Source organism: Monodelphis domestica, chromosome 4 (genome assembly GCF_027887165.1).
Source record: "Monodelphis domestica isolate mMonDom1 chromosome 4, mMonDom1.pri, whole genome shotgun sequence".
Taxonomy (NCBI): Eukaryota; Metazoa; Chordata; class Mammalia; order Didelphimorphia; family Didelphidae; genus Monodelphis; species Monodelphis domestica.
Window position 1 is genome coordinate 344,075,705 of NC_077230.1, and position 24,534 is coordinate 344,100,238.

The window sequence follows — 24,534 nt, forward strand, 5'->3', positions numbered from 1 at the left end:
AATAACAAAGAAAAGAAACTGGACCCCAAAGCTATATGTAACTAGAATGGGGGGAATGGAGACTTTGCTGTGGGGCACTGACTTCTGGGGAAGATGGGGGAAGGCATTACAAAGAGGTAGATTTGACCTGATGAAAGGAAAAACCATCATGATTAGAGCTTTCCAAAAGTGGAATGAGCTGTCTTGGGGTAATAAGCTCCCCCTCTGTAAAGCTACGCAAGGAATGATGTCCATTTGTCCAGTGTGATGTCAAGGTTCTTGCTGAGGTTCAAGCTGATGACCCATAGACCCATTCTAGAGATAATGTGATCTTATCATTTGAATTGACTCCTACTGAGGAAGGACAGTCCCTGAGCTAGACTTTCTCATTTAAGGAGAGGGACTTCTGGTGGGTGCCTCGTCCATACAAATTTCTCTTAGCAAAAGTTTGGTCTGATTGTCCAAGGGGACACAGACCCGTCAGTCAGTCAGTCAATAAGCAAACATTTATTAGGCACCTACTTTTTGTCAGGAACTTTTTTTAGTTAGACTCTGGGAATAAGAATGGAAAAATTCCTACTCGTCAGGGATTTATAGTCTACTAGGGGAAATAAGTATGTTGTATTTCTTGTTACACTCACAAAAGCCTTCCTGTAGTTTTAAGTTGCATTAAGACTTGAGATGCCCTGAATGGAGAATAAGTACAATAAATACAAAATCATTGTGTGAGAGGTGGCTCCAGAGAAAAGCACCCTCAGAGAGGAGTGATTCTGGTACGTAGAGGACTTGTGGGGAATTTTTCATAGACCTCCAGGCCCTTAGAGCCGGGAGGATCCCAGAAGATATCTCAGCCCACCCCTACCTGAGTAGGGATTATCCTCCCTCTCCTGTCCCCAACATCCCTAGCGATGGACCATCCAACCTTTGCGGAGCTGAGGCAATGGGGGAAACTATGGAGAGGCAGCTTTTGGCTGGGGATAAGGAAAAACTTGCTAGTAGCCAGAGATCTCCAAGAATTGGAATTGAGTTGCCTCAGGGGGTAGTGAGTTCCTTTAACTCTGGAGATCTTCAAAAGGAAACTCAATCAGGGATGTTGTAGAGACATTCTCTGCTTAGGTGTGTGGAATGGGAAAGATTCTATCTGAGATACCTTCCAATTCTGAGATTCTTGGTTTCCGTGAGAGTCAGGGAACTCACTACCTTCCAAGGTGACTTGTCTCCTTATGAGACAGCCCTGATTGTATGGAGGTTTTTCCTTATACTGCTATCTGCCTCCCTTTCAGCCCTCTCTGTTTTCTCTCAAGTGTTGGCTTGTTCAGGAGTCTTCTGAAGGTCCTCTCTTCCTTGTGTCTCCCCAGATCCTGGCCCTCTGTCACATTGTTGTGGGACAGCAGATGCATCTACACTGGCTTCACAAGGTAAGGGACTCTTGCCCTGGAGGCATTAGGGGAGAGAAGAGGGGAGCAGGGGTTCAGGAGATAAGAATTAGTACCTGGAAGAGCCCAGGGCTCACAGAGAACTTCTCCCAAGAGCTGGAGGCCAGACGGCTGTGAGTTCAGAGGTAGCTGCTAGTTACACATAATGTGGGCCCATGAAAAGAACCCTGGCCGGGCATCCTGGCTTAGCGATGATTATAATGAGTCACTTAGCCTCTCAGATCCCTAGCTTTCTCCTTTGTAAAATGAGGAATATCAATGTTCCCTCACAGAGATGACATGAGGAAAGCTCTTTGTAAAACTCAAAAAAACTAGAGGAATACTAATTTTTAATCACTAAACTAAAATTCAAAATATGTGGGCTATTATTAATCCCAGGTCTGTTGCTATCACTCTCTGACCTAGATTCAGTTCGTTTCCCACTCTGAGCCTCAGTTTCCCCCCTGTAATATTGGACTAGATCATTTCTAAGGTCCTTTCCAGCACAAAGGTCTTGTGCCTGTTAATTTGTTCAATGAACAAGTCATTATCCTCTTCTGGGCCCTCATTTCCTTCTCTACAAAATAAAAAGATTAAACTATACCATCTCAAAGGCCTCCTCCATCTAATTTACATTTCCCAGGTCTATGACTTCACCAAGGACAGACTATGTCCATTTCTAGGCCTGGGTGTAGAGGGGCCCCTCCTCATCCTTGTGACACCTCTCCACTCCCCCATCTCCCTCACCCTAGGCCTTCGTGCTCACTTTCCTCTGAAGAACTGAACCATTTCCCCTAGCCTCCTTGGTTTCCCACCAGGCATCCTTTCTCTCAGCTTCAGGGTTGGAGCATGAGAGAATCATGCCAGCTGGCATCACTGGTGGGGGCTCAGCGCTCATCCCAACTGCCTCCTCCAGACGTCAGGGGCTTGCGTCAGAGTCGCAGACATGCTTAGGCTTCTGGAGGAGAACATAGAACGTTGAATGTCAGAGCTGGGAAGGATCTGAGAAAGCATCCTCTTCATATCCCCTATTTCACAAAAATGGAAGTCCAGGCAATGGAAATGTTTTGCCCAGGGTTGCAAATCAAATTAGTATCAAAAGTGAGACAAAAGCTTAGTTCCCCTGACTCCCAGTCAACTGTTCTTTCTATTTATCATTCTGTGTTTCTCCCCCTTCCTCCTATTCTCTCTGTCTCTCTTTTTCCTCTTTTCCTCTTTCTCTTTTTTCTCTTTTCCTCTTTCTCTTTTTTCTCTTTCTTTCTCACTTTTTCTCTCTCTCTTTCTCTGCCTCTCTCCCTCTCTGTCTCTCTCCCCTATTCTCCCCCCCACTCCCTCTCTTTCTCTCTCTGTCTCTGTCTCTCTCTTCCACAGAAACAGACCCTTTTCTCATACTACCATTTTATCTTTCCTCTTTGTTGTGATCACTTTCAAATACATATGTCATAGGAGGCTGCTAGACTCCTACGACAGCTTTCCCAAGTTCCAAGATAAACTACCCTTATCCCACCCAGGGACCCTGGCTCCACCTCAGTCCTCCTCAGAGCTCAGCCCGAGCACGGAGCCATTTCTAGACCCCGACCCCTGAGGATGTTGTGTGTATGCCTTGGTCCCCTCAAAATTGAGGTGGGTGTGGAGCTTCGGAGTCTGGCAAAATGCCTCTTCCTCTCCTTCCCTTCTCTCCATTCACACACACACACAGTTAAGCTCACAGCTACTCACACCTACATGTACAATCACACACACAGTTGCATGTCCACACACCAACATCCGGAGTGGGAGGACAGGGAATGGGCTTGCCTGGGAGCCCCGCTGCCTCTCTGGGGGCCCTAACTTGACCAGCCCCTCTTCTTGCAGGTGGCGCTGACTGTGGCCTTGATTGCGACCCTCGTAGCCGTGTCCTCTGTAGCCCAGCTCTGGGACGATGAGTGGGCTGTGCTGCTAATTTCATTGCAAGTGAGTAGGGGGTTCCCACATGGCCCAAAGCTGCCGGGGGTGGAGGGGGGACAACCTGCACCCGGTGACTTTGGCTGTGTTGGAAATTCATAGAGTATGAGGTCACCAAAGGTCAAGAGCTGGAAAGACGGTCCTTTAGAAGTCCTCTAATTCAATTGCCTTGTTTTACAGATAGAGAAACTGAGGCACAAGTAGAGAAGGAATTTCCCTAATGTCATTAAGCAAGGATTTCTCAGAGCCTGTATTCAAATTCAGTTGTCTTGACCCTGAGTCCATGGTTCCCTCCATTGTACCCTCCAATGAGCAGAGTGTCTGGGGCTTGGATCTTTGTAGAATGACACAATTTTTAGGCGTGGAAGGGCCCTGGGACCATCTCTAGTCCACCCCTCTCCGTGTGATGGTTGATTTTCCCAACGTTCCCTAGGAAATGTGTATCAGGAAGCAAGGCCTCGAAATCCAGGTCTTCTGATTCCTGCTACCACATTTAACCCTAAAATCTCCACGCTGGAGGAGCCTCTTCAGTGGCCCAGGCCAGCCCTCCAACACCTGAACCTTTTAACCCCCTTCCTGCTTGCTCAGACACCTCCGGTCCTGGCCAGCCCTACCTCCTGTCGAGGCCATCTGTTGTATAGTGGGAGAATCCTGGTTGTTAGAAGGCTCTTTAGTGTGAACTGTAATCTGCCTCCACTTCCTCCTGTCCCCCGTTTCTTTCCTCTGCCTTCAGGTGCCGAGTGGCTCGAGGGAGAGACCCCGAAGCCCACTCACAAGTCTCCTGCGGGTGGTCCAGAAAGCAGCCTGGTTCTCCCATAGCTTTTCCCAGAGAGCCCCTGCTGCACGGGCCTTCCTGAGAGGAGAGGAGCCAGCGTGTGGGTGGCCGTGGGAGCCCCTTCTTCCAAGGGCATAGGCTAGGGCTGGCTCTAAACGGAGCCCTTACCCCCCTGGGATGGGGGAAATCCGCGTGTGCTGCGGGGCTCACCCATGAAGGGCCGTGTCTCCTCCGCAGGGCACAGCCCCATTCCTGCACGTTGGGGCCCTGATCGCTGTGACCACTCTCTCCTGGATCGTGGCAGGCCAGTTTGCCAGAGCTGAAAAAGTCTGTGAGTAAAAGCTGTCCTGGCTTCGAGTATCACCATCCCACTAAGGCTCCTGTCTGGTTCCCAGAGATGGGAGGCTTCTGCATGGGGGCGCTCAACTGGAGTTTCCTGTTCTGCTCATTGAACTTAGAGCATCAGGGCTGAGAGGGGGCCTTAACGGCCATCCTGCTTACCGAGGATGACAGGGGTGCCGGGGCAGGGAGGACAGTGCCTTAGACTGGAGAGACCCGCCCCCAAGCCCTGCCACTGACCATCCCCAGATCACACTGGGCGAGAGAGGGGCTTGGATGAATGGTCACATCTCCATGTCTAGATCACTGTAATGTGTATGAAGTACTTTATACCCCTTGTCCTCCTAAACAGACGTAGAGCACTCTTGTACCTGAAGCGTTCCTGATGCATCACCTCCCCCTCCCCAACCACTGGTGCCTCCCCCCCCCCATAACTATTTTGAATTTAACCACTTTATTAGTGTTTATTTCCTCTATTGGTGTTATGCACGTTCACATGTGTAACATAACATGTAACAAATACATATATAACACACTTCCTGTCTCCTCCATTAGAACATCAGCTCCTTGCAAAAAATTGTTTCCTTCTCTGTAATTGTGTCCTCCTGGTCTGGCCCTTAGAAGCACCTTTGCAGTTAATAAGCACTCTGTCAATTGATTGCTCCAGATAGATAGATAGATAGATAGATAGATAGATAGATAGATAGATAGATAGATAGATAGATAGATAGATAGATAGATAGATAGATAGATAGATAGATAGATAGATAGATAGATAAATGGGATGGATGGATAGACAGACAGATGATAGATGGATGGATGGATAGACAGATGGATGATAGATGGCTGGATGGATGGATAGACAGACGGATGATAGATGGATGGATGGATAGACAGACGGATGATAGATAGATGGATGGATGGATAGACAGATATATAGATGGATAGATAGGCAGACAGACAGATGGATAGATAGATAGATAGATAGATAGGCAGACAGACAGACAGATGGATAGATAGACATACAGACAGATGGGTAGATAGATAGACAGATAGGTAGATGGATAGATAGGTAGATGGATGGATGGATGGGTGAATGGATGGACAGATGGATGGATGGATAGATAGATGGATAGAGAGAGAGATGGATGGATAGACAGATATATAGATGGATAGATAGGCAGACAGATGGATGGATAGAGAGAGAGAGAGACAGACAGACAGAGACAGACAGACAGGTAGGTAGGTCACATTTATATATATTGCAAGATCCTCACGGTAACCCTGTAAGGTAGTAGAGTCATTATTACCCTCTCCATTTTATAAATGAGAAAACCAGGGAAGTGATTTGACTGAGGTCAGCTAATAAGTGTCAAAACCAGATCTCTTGGATTCTCTCTTTTTTTTTCCTCTTGAATCAGTTAGGAGAAAGGCACCAGATCAGCAATTTTTATCAGTACAGGAAAGTCCCAGTGGGAACTCCTTCCATGAATCCAGATTATCCATCCTTCTATTAACTTAAAGTCATAGAGAATTACCTGGGAAGCTGAATGGTCCAGTGAACTGCCCAGGGCTACCATGCATCAGAGGCAGAACCTAGGCTTTCCTGTCTCAAAATCCAGCTGCGCCATATTCCTTTTCCTCTCTCAACCGCTCCATCGACAGCTGTGCTCTGAAATCAGGCCCAGAGAGAAGTCTTGAGCCTAACTTGATAGGGCTCCCTGGCTCAGGACCTGGTCCCGGCTGGAGGGTGAGACAATACACTGGAAAGTGCTCCAGACTCTGGCAGAACATCTGAGCTCAATTCCAGAATATACCCTCAATGAAGCCCCGTAGCTCTGGGCAATTCAGCTCACTAAGGAATTCTGGGTTTGCCTATTGATGACAGCTGAATACGCACTCCCTGATTCTTAGTTGAGAGGAAAACATTTTATGAACCATCGCAGCTGTTATTGTTTTTCCTACTGCTACTGTTTCTGCTGTAGTTGTTATCATCAAAGGTGGTTTTCAGGGACACCCTTAGTAATTGACAAAGAAGGGGCTCCTTGTTCTCCAAGGTGTCCGTGGGACACAGATATCCTAAGACACCCACCTCGTGGGTTTGTTTTTGAAATTCAGCGTTGCCTGTTTATCACGTCCCCCACATTGTGTGGATTAAGGCCCACGAGTGCACAAGTATGTGTTTGCAAACCTCTTGTCCCACCACCTTCCACCAAAGAAAAGGAAAGGGGAAAAATCATCATCTGTTGTCTCCCCGTCTCTGTCGTCTAGCCAGGCAAAGATGATACAGGTTCCCTAAGGAACTTTCTCCCCAGAGAGGGAGGAAAGAGCCCGCCCTGGGCACCCGGGGCCCGTCTTCGCTCTGTATGCCCTGGTACGAGAGATGGGGAAAGGGTACAGGAGACACCCCGAGGAGGCACCAGAGGGATTTCGCCCCTCACTTGAGACAGTCTCCTGACTGAGCATAGGGTCATAGATTTGGGTTCTTTTAGCCCCATCTCCTTTCACAGATGGGGAAACTGAGACCCAGAAGGATCACACAAGTAATTCATGGTAGCAGTGGAATTCAGGCCCAGAGTTCTCAGATTCTGCAGCCCCTGTCCTGGAGGGAGAGCTCCTTGTGCCTGTGGGCCAGATGTCCGCGTCAGTAAACGTGGTGGACCCAGAGACAGGGAGGAGGACGTCATGCCCAAGCCGGGGGTAGTAGCATCGTGACTCTCCTGGATGGAGGTCATGGTTGGGGAGCAGTTCTGCCAGTGCCCAGAACCCGGGCTGCGTTCTCCTTCGAGGAGGGCTTCACGGGTCTCTCCTCTGTGCCTTCAGCCTCGCAGATGGTCATCTTCACTGCCTACTTCGCTGTGGTGTTTGTGCTTTACCTGGTCCCCCTCACCATCTCCTCTCCCTGCATCATGGAGAAGAAAGACCTGGGCCCCAAGCCAGCCATCATCGGCCACCGCGGAGCGCCCATGGTGAGTGGGGTCTCCTATTGCTAACTTCCCGGGATGGGTGGCCAGGAGAAGCCAGAGTATTCCAGCCCAGGAAACCCCAGAGCCCTGGAGCCCTGCGGGAGCCCCGAGGCAGGGCAGACCAGCCCAGAGAAGAGTCCTCAGGTCCAGCATCTCTGTTTCCATGCTGCCCTCTTGTGGCAATTCAGGCTTTGATGTCTGATCAGCACAAAGCAAAGCAGAGTCCTGAATGTGAGAATTAATCTAGACGTAGTCCTAGTCGCCTTAGAGCCATCATCTAGTCAGAGGACCTGGGTTCAAATCCTGCCTCTGCTTGATGATAAGGAGAGGTGAGTAAAGAGAAGCTTCCTTCCTTCTGCCCTCCGTCCCTCCCCTTGCAGCCCCTTCTCCTTGGGGACATTGCCTTCACAGCCACAAGCACTTGCTGGGGCCACACAGACCAAATCAGGCTTTTTCCATCACCTCTTCCACGGGCTTTGCTACCCCCCTTCCTTCCCCCAGCCCTTGAGTGCTGTGATCTGCGCCCCCTCCATTTTGTCAGTGTCCTTTCTCCAGCGGGGTCCTGAGAAGGGCCCCGAGACGCTTTTCCTGCATGGGGTGCAGCCCTAGCAGAGCGCGGCGGGACCGACCTTTCTCCCTCGTACACAGACTCTTTCCACTCTGATAGGACCTCTTTGTTTGGGGTCCATCCATCTTCTCGCCCTACCCCTGAAAGGAGTTTATGATTAGAAATGGCGGGGGAGGTCCTCCGGATTCGGCTCTTTGATCTTCTGATCCCTGTAGTTCAGTATTATTTGTTTTCCTTTGTTGTAGAGAAGTGGCAGGGTGGTTCAGTGGGTAGAGTACTGGGCCATGAGCCAGGAAGAACTTGAGTTCAAATTTGGCCTCTGAGGGGCAGCTGGGTAGCTCAGTGGATGGAGAGCCAGGCCTAGAGATGGGAGGTTCTGGGTTCAAATCTAGCCTCAGACACTTCCCAGCTGTATGACCCTGGGCAAGTCACTTGACCCCCATTGCCCAGCCCTTACCACTCTTCTGCCTTGGAACCAATACACAGTATTGATTCCAAAATGGAAGGTAAAGGTTAAAAAATAAATTTGGCCTCCAACAATTATTAGCTGTGTAACTCTGGACGTAACCTTTGTTTGCCTCAGTTTCCTCAACTGTAAAATTAGAATAATACCAGTGCCTGCATCCCAGTTATTGTGAGGATCAAAGGAAATAATGTTTTTAAGCACTCAGCACACAGTAGGTGCTATGTAAATGCTTGTTCTCCATTTTCCTTTCCCCCTTCCCCATTCTGATGCATTTTCTGCCTTAAAAAACCATAATTCTGAAAAGGGGTCCCATTGGCTTCACTAGACTCCCCAAGGGATCCGTACCAAGAAGATCTAGAAGCCCTGAAGGCCGATGCCATCTTAGGATCGCTCCCTTATAGACCCAGGGGAGCGACTGGCAGGGGTGGGCCTTGGACCCCCGTCCTTCCCTTCTCCCATCTCCAGGTGTTATATCTGCACCCTGCATTCTGGCATTCTCCCTCCTGAAAATGGCTTTCTTTTGTGACGCTGGCTCCCCGAGATGCGGGTGCCTTCTGAGGCTTCCTGTTGATTGTCTTCATTCGGGGGGCATTGACTGTCCCCCCTCACCCACCCTGAGATCACACCCCTGTGTGCCTAGCCCTGTGCTTGGAAAAGGCCTCAGAGGGAGGGCATCCCGTCCACCCCACCCTGGAAAAGTAACCCCCTCCACCCCATCCTCAGCTTGGGGTCGTCCCGCCTTTGCTCAAAGACCTCTGCGGACAGCTCACATCGCCGAGGAGCTTATCCTGACATCTCGCCTCACTGGCCCTCTGCAGTTTCCACCCGTCATCCCTAGTTCTGTCCTCCCGGGCCAAACAAAACCCGATTTCTCTTCTGACAGCTCTTTAAAGCAACTATACTGGCCGCTCGTTCCAGCCAGAATTCCTCGGGTCCTTCCACTGATCACTACATGGCAAGGTCAGAGCCTTCACCATCCAGTGAGTCCCTGGCCAGAAATGAACACAAGAGTGCAGAGGTGAACCCGAGACTTCCTTATTCCTAAAAGAAGAAAAGAGGAAACAGCTTAGGGCCTGCCTCTGAGGAACTCCCAATCTAATTCCAACAAAGGAAACTATTGTGGACCCCCCAAAAAAAAATAGACATAGATTCAAGGATGGAGGGAAAGCAGGATCATGGGACCAGGGGGACAGAGGGAGTCCTTAGGCTGGGTTCTAAACCTGGGCTTGGCCGCTGACTGGCATTATGGCCTTTCTTCAGTCCCTTAGTTTCTCTGAGATAACCATTTCCTCATCTGTAAAGTGGAATTCATAATCCCTGCTCTGACTCTGACAAGATTATTTTAAAGTAAAGTTCAAGAGAACTTATGTGACCAACCCTGAAAGACCATACCTAAAAGTTTACTTCCTACTGTTGGCCTCCTGGGAATGAACTTTTTGGTGCCAGCAATTCATGGAACTCTCTATTATGACTGGCTTTGAGGGACCTTAACATCTAGGATGTCAGAGCTGAGAGGGACCTTAGCATCTAGGATGTCAGAGCTGAGAGGGACCTAAGAACCTAGGATGTCAGAGTTGAGAGGGACCTTAGAACCTAGGATGTCAGAGCTGAGAGGGACCTTAGAACCTAGGATGTCAGAGCTGAGAGGGACCTTAGCATCTAGGATGTCAGATCTGAGAGGGACCTTAGAACCTAGGATGTCAGAGCTGAGAGGGACCTTAGAACCTAGGATGTCAGAGCTGAGAGGGACCTTAGCATCTAGGATGTCAGATCTGAGAGGGACCTTAGAACCTAGGATGTCAGAGCTGAGAGGGACCTAAGAACCTAGGATGTCAGAGCTGAGAGGGACCTTAGAACCTAGGATGTCAGGGCTGAGAGGGACCTTAGAACCTAGGATGTCAGAGCTGAGAGGGACCTTAGCATCTAGGATGTCAGATCTGAGAGGGACCTTAGAACCTAGGATGTCAGGGCTGAGAGGGACCTTAGAACCTAGGATGTCAGAGCTGAGAGGGACCTTAGCATCCAGGATGTCAGAGCTGAGAGGGACCTTAGAACCTAGGATGTCAGGGCGAAGAGGGACCTTAGAACCTAGGATGTCAGAGCTGAGAGGGACCTTAGAACCTAGGATGTCAGAGCTGAGAGGGACCTTAGCATCTAGAATGTCAGAGCTGAGAGGGACCTTAGAACCTAGGATGTCAGAGCTGAGAGGGACCTTAGCATCTAGGATGTCAGAGCTGAGAGGGACCTAAGAACCTAGGATGTCAGAGCTGAGAGGGACCTTAGAACCTAGGATGTCAGGGCTGAGAGGGACCTTAGAACCTAGGATGTCAGAGCTGAGAGGGACCTTAGAACCTAGGATGTCAGAGCTGAGAGGGACCTTAGCATCTAGGATGTCAGATCTGAGAGGGACCTTAGAACCTAGGATGTCAGAGCTGAGAGGGGCCTTAGCATCCAGGATGTCAGAGCTGAGAGGGACCTTAGAACCTAGGATGTCAGGGCGAAGAGAGACCTTAGAACCTAGGATGTCAGAGCTGAGAGGGACCTTAGAACCTAGGATGTCAGAGCTGAGAGGGACCTTAGCATCTAGAATGTCAGAGCTGAGAGGGACCTTAGAACCTAGGATGTCAGAGCTGAGAGGGACCTTAGAACCTAGGATGTCAGAGCTGAGAGGGACCTTAGAACCTAGGATGTCAGAGCTGAGAGGGACCTAAGAACCTAGGATGTCAGAGCTGAGAGGGACCTTAGAACCTAGGATGTCAGAGCTGAGAGGGACCTTAGAACCTAGGATGTCAGAGCTGAGAGGGACCTTAGAACCTAGGATGTCAGGGCTGAGAGGGACCTAAGAACCTAGGATGTCAGAGCTGAGAGGGACCTAAGAACCTAGGATGTCAGAGCTGAGAGGGACCTTAGAACCTAGGATGTCAGAGCTGAGAGGGACCTTAGAACCTAGGATGTCAGGGCTGAGAGGGACCTAAGAACCTAGGATGTCAGAGCTGAGAGGGACCTAAGAACCTAGGATGTCAGAGCTGAGAGGGACCTTAGAACCTAGGATGTCAGGGCTGAGAGGGACCTAAGAACCTAGGATGTCAGAGCTGAGAGGGACCTTAGAACCTAGGATGTCAGAGCTGAGAGGGACCTTAGAACCTAGGATGTCAGGGCTGAGAGGGACCTTAGAACCTAGGATGTCAGGGCTGAGAGGGACCTTAGAACCTAGGATGTCAGAGCTGAGAGGGACCTAAGAACCTAGGATGTCAGGGCTGAGAGGGACCTTAGAACCTAGGATGTCAGAGCTGGAAGGGACCTTAGAACCTAGGATGTCAGAGCTGAGAGGGACCTTAGAACCTAGGATGTCAGAGCTGAGAGGGACCTTAGCATCTAGGATGTCAGGACGAAAAGGGATCTCTCTCATCAGTGAAGTCACATCCTTGAAGTGCCAAAAAAATTACAGAAAGACTATTTTGTATAGTTTAGTTTAGAAGACCTCAATCATTCTTTTCCAGACATATCTTTCCCTTCTCAAAGAAACTGCCTCTAATCTGCATCTACATCAGGTCAAGATTTGGCCAAAATGGGGCCAGGAAGAAAAACCAAAGGCAGGGGAATACCGCATTCCAGCCCACACATTAGGATCAAAGTAGCATCAGAAGAAGGACCCAGGTATCTAGCCTCCCAACACTATGGCATCATCATTGAAACAGATCTTAGCAACCTTCTATCTCAAAAACCTTATCTCTTATAAAATTCTTTTTTTTTTAAAAAAAAAAAACCCTTACCTTCCATCTTAGAATCAATCCTGGGTATTGGTTCCAAGGCAGAAGAGTGGTATGGGCTAGGCAGTAGTTGTTAAGTGACTTGCCCAGGGTCACACAGCTAGGAAGTGTCTAAGCTAAAATTCTTACAATAAATAAATTTTAGAAGAAAGTAATAAAAAAAAAAAGTACTTTGACCACTTCTAACTGACATCCTAGGTTCTAAGGTCCCTCTTAGTTCTGACATCCTAGGTTCTTAGGTCCCTCTCAGCCCTGATCTCCTAGGTTCTAAGGTCCCTCTCAGCCCTGACATCCTAGATTCTAAGGTCCCTCTCAGCTCTGACATCCTAGATGCTAAGGTCCCTCTCAGCTCTGACATCCTAGGTTCTAAGGTCCCTCTCAGCCCTGATCTCCTAGGTTCTTAGGTCCCTCTCAGCTCTGACATCCTAGGTTCTAAGGTCCCTCTCAGCCCTGACATCCTAGGTTCTTAGGTCCCTCTCAGCTCTGACATCCTAGGTTCTAAGGTCCCTCTCAGCCCTGACATCCTAGGTTCTTAGGTCCCTCTCAGCTCTGACATCCTAGGTTCTTAGGTCCCTCTCAGCTCTGACATCCTAGGTTCTAAGGTCCCTCTCAGCCCTGACATCCTAGGTTCTTAGGTCCCTCTCAGCCCTGACATCCTAGGTTCTAAGGTCCCTCTCAGCTCTGACATCCTAGATGCTAAGGTCCCTCTCAGCTCTGACATCCTAGGTTCTAAGGTCCCTCTCAGCCCTGATCTCCTAGGTTCTTAGGTCCCTCTCAGCTCTGACATCCTAGGTTCTAAGGTCCCTCTCAGCCCTGACATCCTAGGTTCTTAGGTCCCTCTCAGCCCTGACATCCTAGGTTCTTAGGTCCCTCTCAGCCCAGACATCCTAGGTTCTTAGGTCCCTCTCAGCTCTGACATCCTAGATGCTAAGGTCCCTCTCAGCCCTGACCTCCTAGGTTCTAAGGTCCCTCTCAGCTCTGACATCCTAGATGCTAAGGTCCCTCTCAGCCCTGACATCCTAGGTTCTAAGGTCCCTCTCAGCCCTGACATCCTAGGTTCTAAGGTCCCTCTCAGCTCTGACATCCTAGATGCTAAGGTCCCTCTCAGCTCTGACATCCTAGGTTCTAAGGTCCCTCTCAGCCCTGATCTCCTAGGTTCTTAGGTCCCTCTCAGCCCTGACATCCTAGGTTCTTAGGTCCCTCTCAGCCCTGACATCCTAGGTTCTAAGGTCCCTCTCAGCTCTGACATCCTAGATGCTAAGGTCCCTCTCAGCTCTGACATCCTAGGTTCTAAGGTCCCTCTCAGCCCTGATCTCCTAGGTTCTTAGGTCCCTCTCAGCCCTGACATCCTAGGTTCTTAGGTCCCTCTCAGCCCTGACCTCCTAGGTTCTAAGGTCCCTCTCAGCCCTGACATCCTAGGTTCTTAGGTCCCTCTCAGCCCTGACATCCTAGGTTCTTAGGTCCCTCTCAGCCCTGACATCCTAGGTTCTAAGGTCCCTCTCAGCCCTGACATCCTAGGTTCTTAGGTCCCTCTCAGCCCTGACATCCTAGGTTCTTAGGTCCCTCTCAGCTCTGACATCCTAGATGCTAAGGTCCCTCTCAGCCCTGACCTCCTAGGTTCTAAGGTCCCTCTCAGCCCTGACATCCTAGGTTCTTAGGTCCCTCTCAGCCCTGACCTCCTAGGTTCTAAGGTCCCTCTCAGCCCTGACCTCCTAGGTTCTAAGGTCCCTCTCAGCCCAGACATCCTAGGTTCTAAGGTCCCTCTCAGCCCTGATATCCTAGGTTCTAAGGTCCCTCTCAGCCCTGACATCCTAGGTTCTAAGGTCCCTCTCAGCTCTGACATTCTAGATGCTAAGGTCCCTCTCAGCTCTGACATCCTAGGTTCTAAGGTCCCTCTCAGCCCTGACCTCCTAGGTTCTTAGGTCCCTCTCAGCTCTGACATCCTAGGTTCTAAGGTCCCTCTCAGCCCTGACATCCTAGGTTCTTAGGTCCCTCTCAGCCCTGACATCCTAGGTTCTTAGGTCCCTCTCAGCTCTGACATCCTAGATGCTAAGGTCCCTCTCAGCCCTGACCTCCTAGGTTCTAAGGTCCCTCTCAGCCCTGACATCCTAGGTTCTAAGGTCCCTCTCAGCCCTGACATCCTAGGTTCTAAGGTCCCTCTTCGCCCTGACATCCTAGGTTCTAAGGTCCCTCTTCGCCCTGACATCCTAGGTTCTAAGGTCCCTCTCAGCTCTGACATCCTAGGTTCTAAGGTCCCTCTTCGCCCTGACATCCTAGGTTCTAAGGTCCCTCTCAGCTCTGACATCCTAGGTTCTAAGGTCCCTCTCAGCCCTGACATCCTAGGTTCTAAGGTCCCTCTTCGCCCTGACATCCTAGGTTCTAAGGTCCCTCTTAGTTCTGACATCCTAGGTTCTAAGGTCCCTCTCAGCTCTGACATCCTAGGTTCTAAGGTCCCTCTCAGCCCTGACATCCTAGGTTCTAAGGTCCCTCTCAGCTCTGACATCCTAGGTTCTAAGGTCCCTCTCAGCCCTGACATCCTAGGTTCTAAGGTCCCTCTCAGCCCTGACATCCTAGGTTCTAAGGTCCCTCTCAGCTCTGACATCCTAGGTTCTAAGGTCCCTCTCAGCTCTGACATCCTAGGTTCTAAGGTCCCTCTCAGCTCTGACATCCTAGGTTCTAAGGTCCCTCTCAGCTCTGACATCCTAGATGCTAAGGTCCCTCTCAGCTCTGACATCCTAGGTTCTAAGGTCCCTCTCAGCTCTGACATCCTAGGTTCTAAGGTCCCTCTCAGCTCTGACCTCCTAGGTTCTAAGGTCCCTCTCAGCCCAGACATCCTAGGTTCTAAGGTCCCTCTCAGCCCTGACATCCTAGGTTCTTAGGTCCCTCTCAGCCCTGACCTCCTAGGTTCTTAGGTCCCTCTCAGCCCTGACCTCCTAGGTTCTTAGGTCCCTCTCAGCCCTGACCTCCTAGGTTCTTAGGTCCCTCTCAGCCCTGACCTCCTAGGTTCTTAGGTCCCTCCAAGCTCTGATATCCCAAGTTCTAAGATTCCTTCCAAGTCTGATGCATCCTTTCCAAATTTACCATTCTATAATGTATCTGAATGTTCCTTTGCTGAGCTTCTTCTCAATCCTCACCTCCCCAGCCTGAACTTTGTAGTCTGCCAGGTTATCAGTGAGTATAAATAACGTGGCCTCTCATGGTTTCTTTTCTTCATCTATAAAATCAGGGTAATAATACTTGCCTTGCTTACTGCTGGAGACTCCGTTTCTCCCAGCTCAAGTGGGAAATAAAGGTTTAAAGTGGCACTTTCCTCACCACCCTCATGGGGCACTCTCAGAGCTGCAGGGTCAGGGTGCTCTTTTCTCCCAACATTCAGTGGCCCCAATCTTCCCATCCTATCTCTCTTCAGGCATCCCATTGCCTCTGATTCTCTCAGACTTTGGGCCAGGGTTTGACCAAATTGGATCAAGAGAGGGAGACCAAGAGTAAGGTCAATGTACCCTTAAAGTCCCAGCAAGATCCCAGTGGCCTCAAGAAAAAGATTCAAGTACTGGGTCTTCCAGCCTCAGAGCATCCCTGTTGGAATGATCCTTGGGGACCATGCAGTGCAGCCACCCTTTTTCTTTTTTCAACCCTTACCTTCCATCTTAGAATCCATACTATTTATTGGTTCTAAGGCAGAAGAGCGGTGGTTAGCACTGTCTCCCTCTTCCAGTTACCCTTTAAAAATTAACGTATTTGTGGTGCCCCTCAATAGATTATGAGCTCCTTGGAGGCGGGGGCCACTTTGATTTTGTCCTCGCTCGCTTGGCAAAGGGGAGAGAATGGCACCGTAGATACTTCATAGATGTCCTTTGGTCAAGGACCCAGTGGAATTGCGCGTTGGCTACGGGAGGAGGCCGACGGAGGGGAGGGAAAGACCATGACTTGTAATCAAGGGAAAATATTCTAAATTGACTAATTCAATAGCATTTTCAAAAATGAAATAAATTAAATTGAGGGAAAAAATAAATAATAAAAAATAAATGAATGTTCGTTGAATTGAACAGTCATTTGTAACCACACATGCTAACTGATTTAATGGGGTGCTTGTCTGGAAAAGGCGGTCATGGGGGTGGTCTAGAAAATCACAAGGGCTCTCAGACTCTCTTCTTGTGTCCTCCTTCCCAGCTGGCTCCAGAACACACGCTGATGTCCTTCCAGAAGGCCAGGGAGCAGAAGCTCTATGGGGTCCAAGCCGACGTGACCATCAGGTTCGTTGGGCAGATGACTGATATCTTCTCTCTTCCCAGGAGTGACCTGATGTCAAATCGGGTCACGTCCTAGAATCACAGAACCACATTTCCCTCTGGCGGCAACGTGGAGTTGGATTTCGCAGATGCTGGAGCTAGGAAGGACTTTGAAGATAAAACTGGGCCAACCCTCTCGTTTTATCAAAGAAGCTCCCTGAGATCCACAGAGAGGCAGCAACGTGCCCAACGTCCCAAAGCTAGACGGGGATTATCTGGTTTATCCACTGCATGCAGACACGCATACGCACACACTCGGATGCATGCAGAAGAAACGTATCTGCATACACATGTACACATACATACACACTCAAACACATACAGACACTGTCAGGTGCTGTAATCTCAGGCTTTCAAGACGTATTTTTTTTTTAAACCCTTACCTTCCATCTTGTAGTCAATAGTGTGTATTGGCTCCAAGGCAGAAGAGTGGTAAGGGCTAGGCCATGGGGGTCAAGTGACTTGCCCAGGGTCACACAGGATGTATTTTCTTATAGCTGCTTTTTCCTCAGTGGGCTTGATCTGTCCTGGCCTCCTCCACAATACACAAATACACACATACACATAAACACACAATAACACCCATAGGGCCAGTGAGGTAGCGCATTGGATAGAGAGCCAGGCTTGGAATTGGGAGATCCTGCGTTCAAATCTGGCCTCAGACATTTCCTAGCTGTGTGACCCTGAACAAGTCATTTCACCCCCCTTGCCTAGCCCTTACCACTCTTCTGCCTTAGAACCCATACACAGCATTGATTCTAATATAGAAGGTAAGGGTTTAACAATAATAATAATAATAATGGCAGAAAATACAGGAAATAAAAATGTCTAATTCCTTGCTAAATGCATGCCATTTTCCCAGTTCTGCCAGCAGCGTAGTCTCGCACCCATTTGCCCAGTCATGTTCATTCTCGCTCTGAGAGGAGATCGTGTGAGTCATGACACTGTTTTGCGGCACTGAATTCGTGTTTGCCCCGAGTACCCACTTATAACAAGCCAGGCTTCTCTGTGCTTCGTGAATGCTGTTTAGTTATTAATAATGGCCCCAAGGTACAGAGTAGGGATGCTGGCCTCTGAGAAGCCCAAGAAAAGCTGCAAAGTGCCTCAGTGTGTTTGCATAAGAAATGCTTATGAAGTAATGGGCTTTGCTATTGTGTGCAATTTTCAACTTGTGCAAAGCATCTTGGGATGTGTTGGGCACCTGTAAAACGAGGCCCGACTGTACGCTGATATTCAGGACTGAGTAGGACGGGAATGACACTGAACCGGAGCATCGAAAGCGCGTGGTAGTTAATCAGGTACAGATGACTGAGAATGGGTCGTGATTGGTCTCCGAGCAAATAATCGCAGCATCTCAGGGCTGGAAGGGGCCTCCGGGGCCCTCTGGGTCACGAATATCTGATCACGAATCCCCTCCAAAGCCTCTCTGGCAGTGGTTCACCAGCCTTTGCTCCAAGGCCTCTGGCCCTGAGAGGGAGCCTGCTCTCTCCCAAGGCAGCTCCAGCCACCTTTGGGTGGCTTCCGTCACTGGGGAGTTTGTCCTTATGCCAAGCCTAAAGTCACTTCTCTGTCATTTATAGCCATCACTCTGGTTCTGTTCTTTCGTGCTAAACCAGGCATTGAATCCCTCCTCCAGTGACAGCTCTTCAAATGCCTGAAATTTAGTCATCCATCGCCGGGTGCCAAAGTCTTCTTATCTCTTCTCTAAACATCCCACAGGCCTTCGCCTCATTCTTATATAGCACAAGTTCAAGGCCCTTAGTCATTCTGCACCCAAACCTAGTCATCTTCTCTCTGCCTTGTGAATGCCCCTCCTACACATGGTACCTCGAACAGATCCTAATATGCCAACGGTGGTAGAGTTCTGTAGGACCACCATCTCCTGGCTAGCCCACCTGTCCCACTTTATACTTGGGAAAATGATTTTTTTTGGCCCAAGTACAAGGTTTTTAATAATAACAATTTAATCTTAATTATATGTGAATAATAATTTAATCTTCGTTTTGTATATAATAATTTAATCTTAGTTATATAAAAATAATTTAATCTTAATTTTATAGATAATAATTTAATCTTTGTTATATAATTTAGTCTAAGTTTTATAGATAATAATAATTTAATCTTAGTTATATAAAATAATAATTTAATCTTAGTTTTATAGATAATAATTTAATCTTTGTTATATATAAATAATTTAATCTTAGTTTTATAGATAACAATTTAATCTTAGTTATATAAAAATAATAATTTAATCTTAGTTTTATAGATAATAATTTAATCTTTGTTATATATAAATAATTTAATCTTAGTTTTATAGCTAATTTAATCTTAGTTTTATAGATAATAATTTAATCTTAGTTATATAAAAATAATAATTTAATCTTAGTTATATAAAAATAATAATTTAATCTTAGTTATATAAAAATAATAATTTAATCTTAGTTTTATAGATAATAATTTAATCTTTGTTATATATAAATAATTTAATCTTAGTTTTATAGATAATAATTTAATCTTAGTTTTATAGATAATAATTTAATCTTAGTTATATAAAAATAATAATTTAATCTTAGTTTTATAGATAATAATTTAATCTTTGTTATATAAATAATTTAATCTTAGTTTTATAGATAATAATAATTTAATCTTTGTTATATAAATAATTTAATCTTAGTTTTATAGGTAATAATTTAATCTTAGTTTTATATAATAAAAATTTAATCTTAGTTATATATAAATTATAATTTAATCTTCATTTTCTATATAATAACAATTTAATCTTAGTTATATGTAAATAATAATTTAATCTTTGTTTTGTATATAATTTAATCTTAATTTTATAAATAATAACTTAATCTTAGTTTTATCAATAATTAATCTTAGTTTTATAGATAATAATATTAATATATAATTAATAATTTAATCTTTGTTATATAAATAATTTAATCTTAGTTTTATAGATAATAATTTAATCTTAGTTTTATAGATAATAATAATTTAATCTTTGTTATATAAATAATTTAATCTTAGTTTTATAGGTAATAATTTAATCTTAGTTTTATATAATAATAATTTAATCTTAGTTATATATAAATTATAATTTAATCTTCATTTTCTATATAATAATAATTTTATCTTAGTTATATGTACATAATAATTTAATCTTAGTTTATTTGATCCAGCTTTCTAGATTCTGAAATCTGATTCACCCACTTGTGAGTTCTCCCTCCTAATGTTGTGCCATCTGTAATTTGATAAGCTGCCTTCATTCCCATCACAGATTAAAATGATGCATAGCACAGGGCCAAGATCGGAGCCCCCTCCCAAAGTGGCCTAAAACCATTAATGACCGCTTTTTGTTGAGCTGTGAATGTCACCTGTCCCAGAGGTGTCAAACACCGAGCCAGCAACACTTCCCAGGGAGGCCCAAACCGGTTTAAAATGTAATTGGGCCATACTAATAAAATAAATAAAAATACAATAGAGGGTAGATCTAAGGCAGTGTGCTGCCAGAAAGGTCCTGATGCAGGGTTTATGCCCTCCGCTTTTATTTGCATGATACAGCCTATGTGGCCCATCTGTCTCCATGCTGGCCACAAGAGTAGCTTAGGGAATGGACAGTACATAAGGAATCAGCAATGGGCCATCCTTCGGGGCACAGGGCAGGGTAAAATCTGGACAGCTCAGAGCACTTGCCCCCACTTTGGGTGCACCCTGGGGTGTGGCGGGCTCCCCGGACCTCTGGTTCCACCAACCCTGAGACAAGACCCAAGTTAATGCACTGAAAGGGACCTGCCCTTCTCCCCGCAGCCTAGATGGCGTCCCATTCCTCATGCATGATGCCACCCTGCGCCGCACAACCAACGTGGAGGAAGCCCTGCCGGAGCTGGCCCGCCGGCCTGCCTCCATGTTTAACTGGACTGACCTGAAGCAGCTCAACGCAGGAGAATGGTTCCTCAAGGTAGGGCGTGTCTGTCTGTCTGTCTGTCTGTCTGTCTGTCTGTCTGTCTGTCTGTGTTTTCAGTAGAACCAGCCTGAGAGTTTGAGGTGAAAGAGAGAGAGGACCCTGGAGAGAACAGTCAGACAGTAAACATTTATCAAGCACCTACTATGCGCCAGGCACTGTGCTAAACACCAGGAAAAGAAAGGAAAGAGGAAGGAAGGGAGACCCTGGACAAGTCACTTAACTTTGCTCAGCCTCAGTTTCCTTGTATGTTAAAGCCCCTCCCTCCCAGAGTTATTGTCCGTGTCAAATCAAACGGGATATTGTCTGTACAACTCTTTGCGGTCCTTAAAACCATATAAATGTTTTCATAGTATTTCCTCCTTTTCCCTATATCAGAGAAATCATGGGTTTCGCCTCTGTACCTCAGTTTCCCCAGAGCGTCTTGTCAGGATCCCACCTTTGCCCCCGGCCGTTCTGCCTCGCGTTCTGTCCGTGGCCTGCTCCATCCTTCCCCGCCCTTGGAGGGCAGAGCTGCCGGCTCCTCTGCGCGTCGGGGGCAGCTGGGACGTAGCCGTGGGTGTTCATGGAGCGCCCCAGAGTGGTGGTGCGGGTCGGAGGGTCCGGGGTCCGGAGGTTCCGTGTGGCTCATTAGTGGATGGAGACGTGGCAAGGAGGCTGTTCCGGGCATTCCAGGACAGGCCTCAGCCGAGCAAGTAAAACGGGGGACGTGCCCGCCCAGGCGGAGCCTCTCCCCTGCGCTTGCGGGGGGCTCAGCCCTGCGTGTTTGTGGCCCGATTGACCCAAAGCGCGTGCTTAGTCACTGTCTCCGGGGGGTCGGCAGACATGGCGGGGACCGTGAGGAAAGGGGAAGAGAGCCCGTAAGGATGCGTTTGTATTAGACGACACTGATGAAAGGGACAAAATCCGGACTTAAGCGCAGGGGAACCAAAGACACAACTTGGGGGGGAACTAAAGACAAATGGAAGAAAACGTAAATCTGATTGTCATCTCTTTAACTAGGAATGGATTAACCAAAAATGACAGAGTAAATAGGAAATAAATGTGCATTGATCCAAAAGGGGCGTTTCGGAGAGGTGGAGCCGCCCCCACAGAGAATCCTGGGTTCCAATGGGGCCTCAGACATTTCCTAGCGGGGTGACCCTGGGCGAGTCACTTAATCCCCAGCGCCTCGCCATCTGCCTTGGAACGGGTCCTTCGTATTCATTCCAAGACAGAAGGTAAAGGTTGAAAAAACAAAAGACCAGCCAAGGCCAGCCGGTGCTGGGACTGACCGTAGACCCTGCGTGCCTACAGACAGACCCCTTCTGGACCGTGCGCTCCCTGCCGGCCTCGGACTACCGGGAGGCCCAGAACCAGTCCATCTGCACCCTGGCCGAGCTCCTGGAGCTAGCCAAAGGGAACATGACCCTGCTGCTGAACCTTTGGGAGCTGCCCCGCGACCACCCCTACCGGAGCACCTTCTTCAACATCACGCTGGACACTCTCCTCCGCTCCGGCCACCCTCAGCACCTGGTGAGCCCTCCAGGGACCCCCTGCCTGCCAAGCAGAGAGAACAGACCCTCTCCTCCACTCGGCCGTGGCTCCCTCCTGGCCCCCCTCCATCGAACATCCACCATTCCCTGGCCGTGGCTCAGAGCTGTCTGTCGGGTGTCCGCCGCTCTTCCCTCCTGCATCTCCGGAGACGGGAGGAAAGAGAGTCCGACCCCCTGTGGGTCCTCCTCCGGGCCTGGCCGGACCTCGGCTTCTTGGGTCAAGGTGGCGATGGGGAAGAACCTGCCTGAAAAGTTGGCTCAAACCCTGATCCCAGGCCCACCCTGAGCCTTGACCGCGGGCCCTTTCTTCCCCTCCCCCCACCCCGACCCTGTTCTGATCCAGGTGATGTGGCTGCCCAGCAGACAGAGGCCGCTGGTCCAGAAAGTGGCGCCGGGCTTCCAGCAGACCTCGGACGTCAAAGAGACGGTGGCCAGCCTGCGGCGGGGGCACATTCAGAAACTGAATCTCCGTTACACTCAGGTCTCCAGCCAGGACATCAGGTACGGCGGCACTTTTTCCTTCCAACGCCTCCTCCTGTCGGGGAGACCCCAGAGCGGGTGGGGGAGCGCTGTCCCCCGACTCCCCGTCCCCGGGAGGCCGACCGCGTAGCTGGGTTGAACAAGCATCCCACAGCCGTGGCATGGTAGAAAGAAACACCAGATGGGAGTTAGGAACTGCGCTGGAGCGCCCGCTCAGCCCCCGACTCCCACATCCCCTTTTCTGTGAAGCGAAGACCCCCGAGAGCCTCCCACATGCTTGATTCCCTCTCCCCTGCTTAGGGACTGCTCTGCGTGGAACCTGAGCGTGAACCTCTACACGGTCAACGAGCCCTGGCTCTTCTCCCTCCTCTGGTGCTCGGGCGTCCAGTCCGTCACATCCGACAACTCCCACACCCTGTCCAAGGTGCCTTCCCCGGTCTGGATCATGGTAAGCCTGGCAGGCCCCACCCAGGGGATGTAAGAGAAATTCAAAGACGTTTATTAGGGGGCAGCAACCAGCTCAGTGGATGGAGAGCCAGCCCTAGAGAGGGGAGGTCTGGGGTTCAAATGTGGCCTCAGACACTTCCTGGGCAAGTCATTATATTACCACTCTTCTGCCTTGGAACCAATACACAAGTATTGATTCTTTTTTTTTTCCATATCTCCATATTTCATTTTCTTTCCCTCCATGCTCCCAGATCCAATGAACACTTCTACTGGGTTATACAAATGTCATCACTTATACCTGCTTTTTTTTTTTAATTCAAAGATATTGTGTTTACTCAGTTATAGGTAATCATAATTTTCAATATACATTTTCCAAAATTATCAGATCTAAACCATTTACTCCCCTCCCTCTACTCAGAGGTGGTAAGCTGTTCGATCTGGGCCATACATGTATTATCACATAAAAACCTGCTTTCACACTGGTCATCGATAAAGATCACACTCACAGAAAGCCAAAAACCCCCAATAAAACCCTAAACAACCCCATCAGCTCTTTCTGTGGAGGTGACTATCATTCCCCGTCAGGATTGTCCATTACCTTGCTGAGAGCAGCCAAGTTTTCACAGATAAGCATCATTGTCCCAGTATGGATTCTAAGACAGACGGTAAGGGTTAAAAAAAAAAAAGACATTTATTAGACACCAACATAAAATGGAAGACAATTGTTCAAGGAACTTAGATTCAAATGTAATGAACATGTATAAGATGCTGGGATTGAGCAAGGATCTCCTTTCCCCATTTCTCTACTCTTTCTGTGGATGTTTTTTAAAAAAACCCTTTTTCTTTTAGATCTGTGGTTTTCTTTGTTCTGGGAACTCTCCCTGCCATGGCAGACCAGCAGCTATCCGGTGACTTGGAGTCTAGGGGGCTTTTTGAAGACACTGAGAGATTAAGAGCCTTGCACAAGGCCAGGTCTTGTGCATCCAGAACTGGATTTCAGATCCACTTGAGGGAAAATACCAGAGACATGGCAGAACATAGAAATCTGGTTTTCATCACTTTGAATGTGAAGGCATTAAACAAGAGGGATGCATGAAATAAGAAAGAAATGCTTAAGAAGGAGCAGTCAGAAGACCCATGGGACTTGGGGGTCAAGTCTGATAGGTGACCTGATTGACGTATTTCTGCCTGTCCCTCTGTGCATACAGATGAGAGGCCCCTTTCTGAGGCTGGTCCTCAGACTTCATCATCATACTCATCATTCTCATTTCTCTAAGGCACTAAAGTGGACAAAATGCTTTTTAACAACCCTGTGAGGGAGGTGATGCATCTGCCATTTTCCCCATTTCCAGATGAGAAAACTGATTTAGGGTCACACAGCTAATAGGTTCCAGAGCTGCCAGGAGACAAACCAAGGTTCCTGACTCCCCAAATCCAATGTTCTTTCTATTACTGTAAGCAGCTTCTGAAGAAAAGAACCATAGAATCCAGAGAAAGAACTGTGGGAGTAGAAACAGAGATCCAGAGGAAGAACTGTGGGAGTAGAAACAGAGAAGAAAAACAACTGCTTAATCACATGAGTCAATGGGGCTATGAC

The 24,534-nt window shown here is 48.0% G+C and overlaps 1 protein-coding gene across 1 annotated transcript in view; it reads left to right on the top strand.

Moving 5' to 3' along the window:
- The window catches only part of GDPD5 (glycerophosphodiester phosphodiesterase domain containing 5), an 82,129-nt gene that overhangs the window by 36,366 nt on the left and 21,229 nt on the right, over window positions 1–24,534 (top strand). Inside the window, exons 4-12 of the mRNA XM_056826135.1 lie at window positions 1,338–1,397; window positions 3,249–3,347; window positions 4,351–4,444; window positions 7,276–7,421; window positions 16,393–16,475; window positions 20,322–20,472; window positions 21,772–21,990; window positions 22,354–22,511; window positions 22,791–22,938. Of these exons, the coding sequence (XP_056682113.1) occupies window positions 1,338–1,397; window positions 3,249–3,347; window positions 4,351–4,444; window positions 7,276–7,421; window positions 16,393–16,475; window positions 20,322–20,472; window positions 21,772–21,990; window positions 22,354–22,511; window positions 22,791–22,938 (1,158 nt within the window). The remainder of the gene's footprint in view (window positions 1–1,337; window positions 1,398–3,248; window positions 3,348–4,350; window positions 4,445–7,275; window positions 7,422–16,392; window positions 16,476–20,321; window positions 20,473–21,771; window positions 21,991–22,353; window positions 22,512–22,790; window positions 22,939–24,534) is intronic.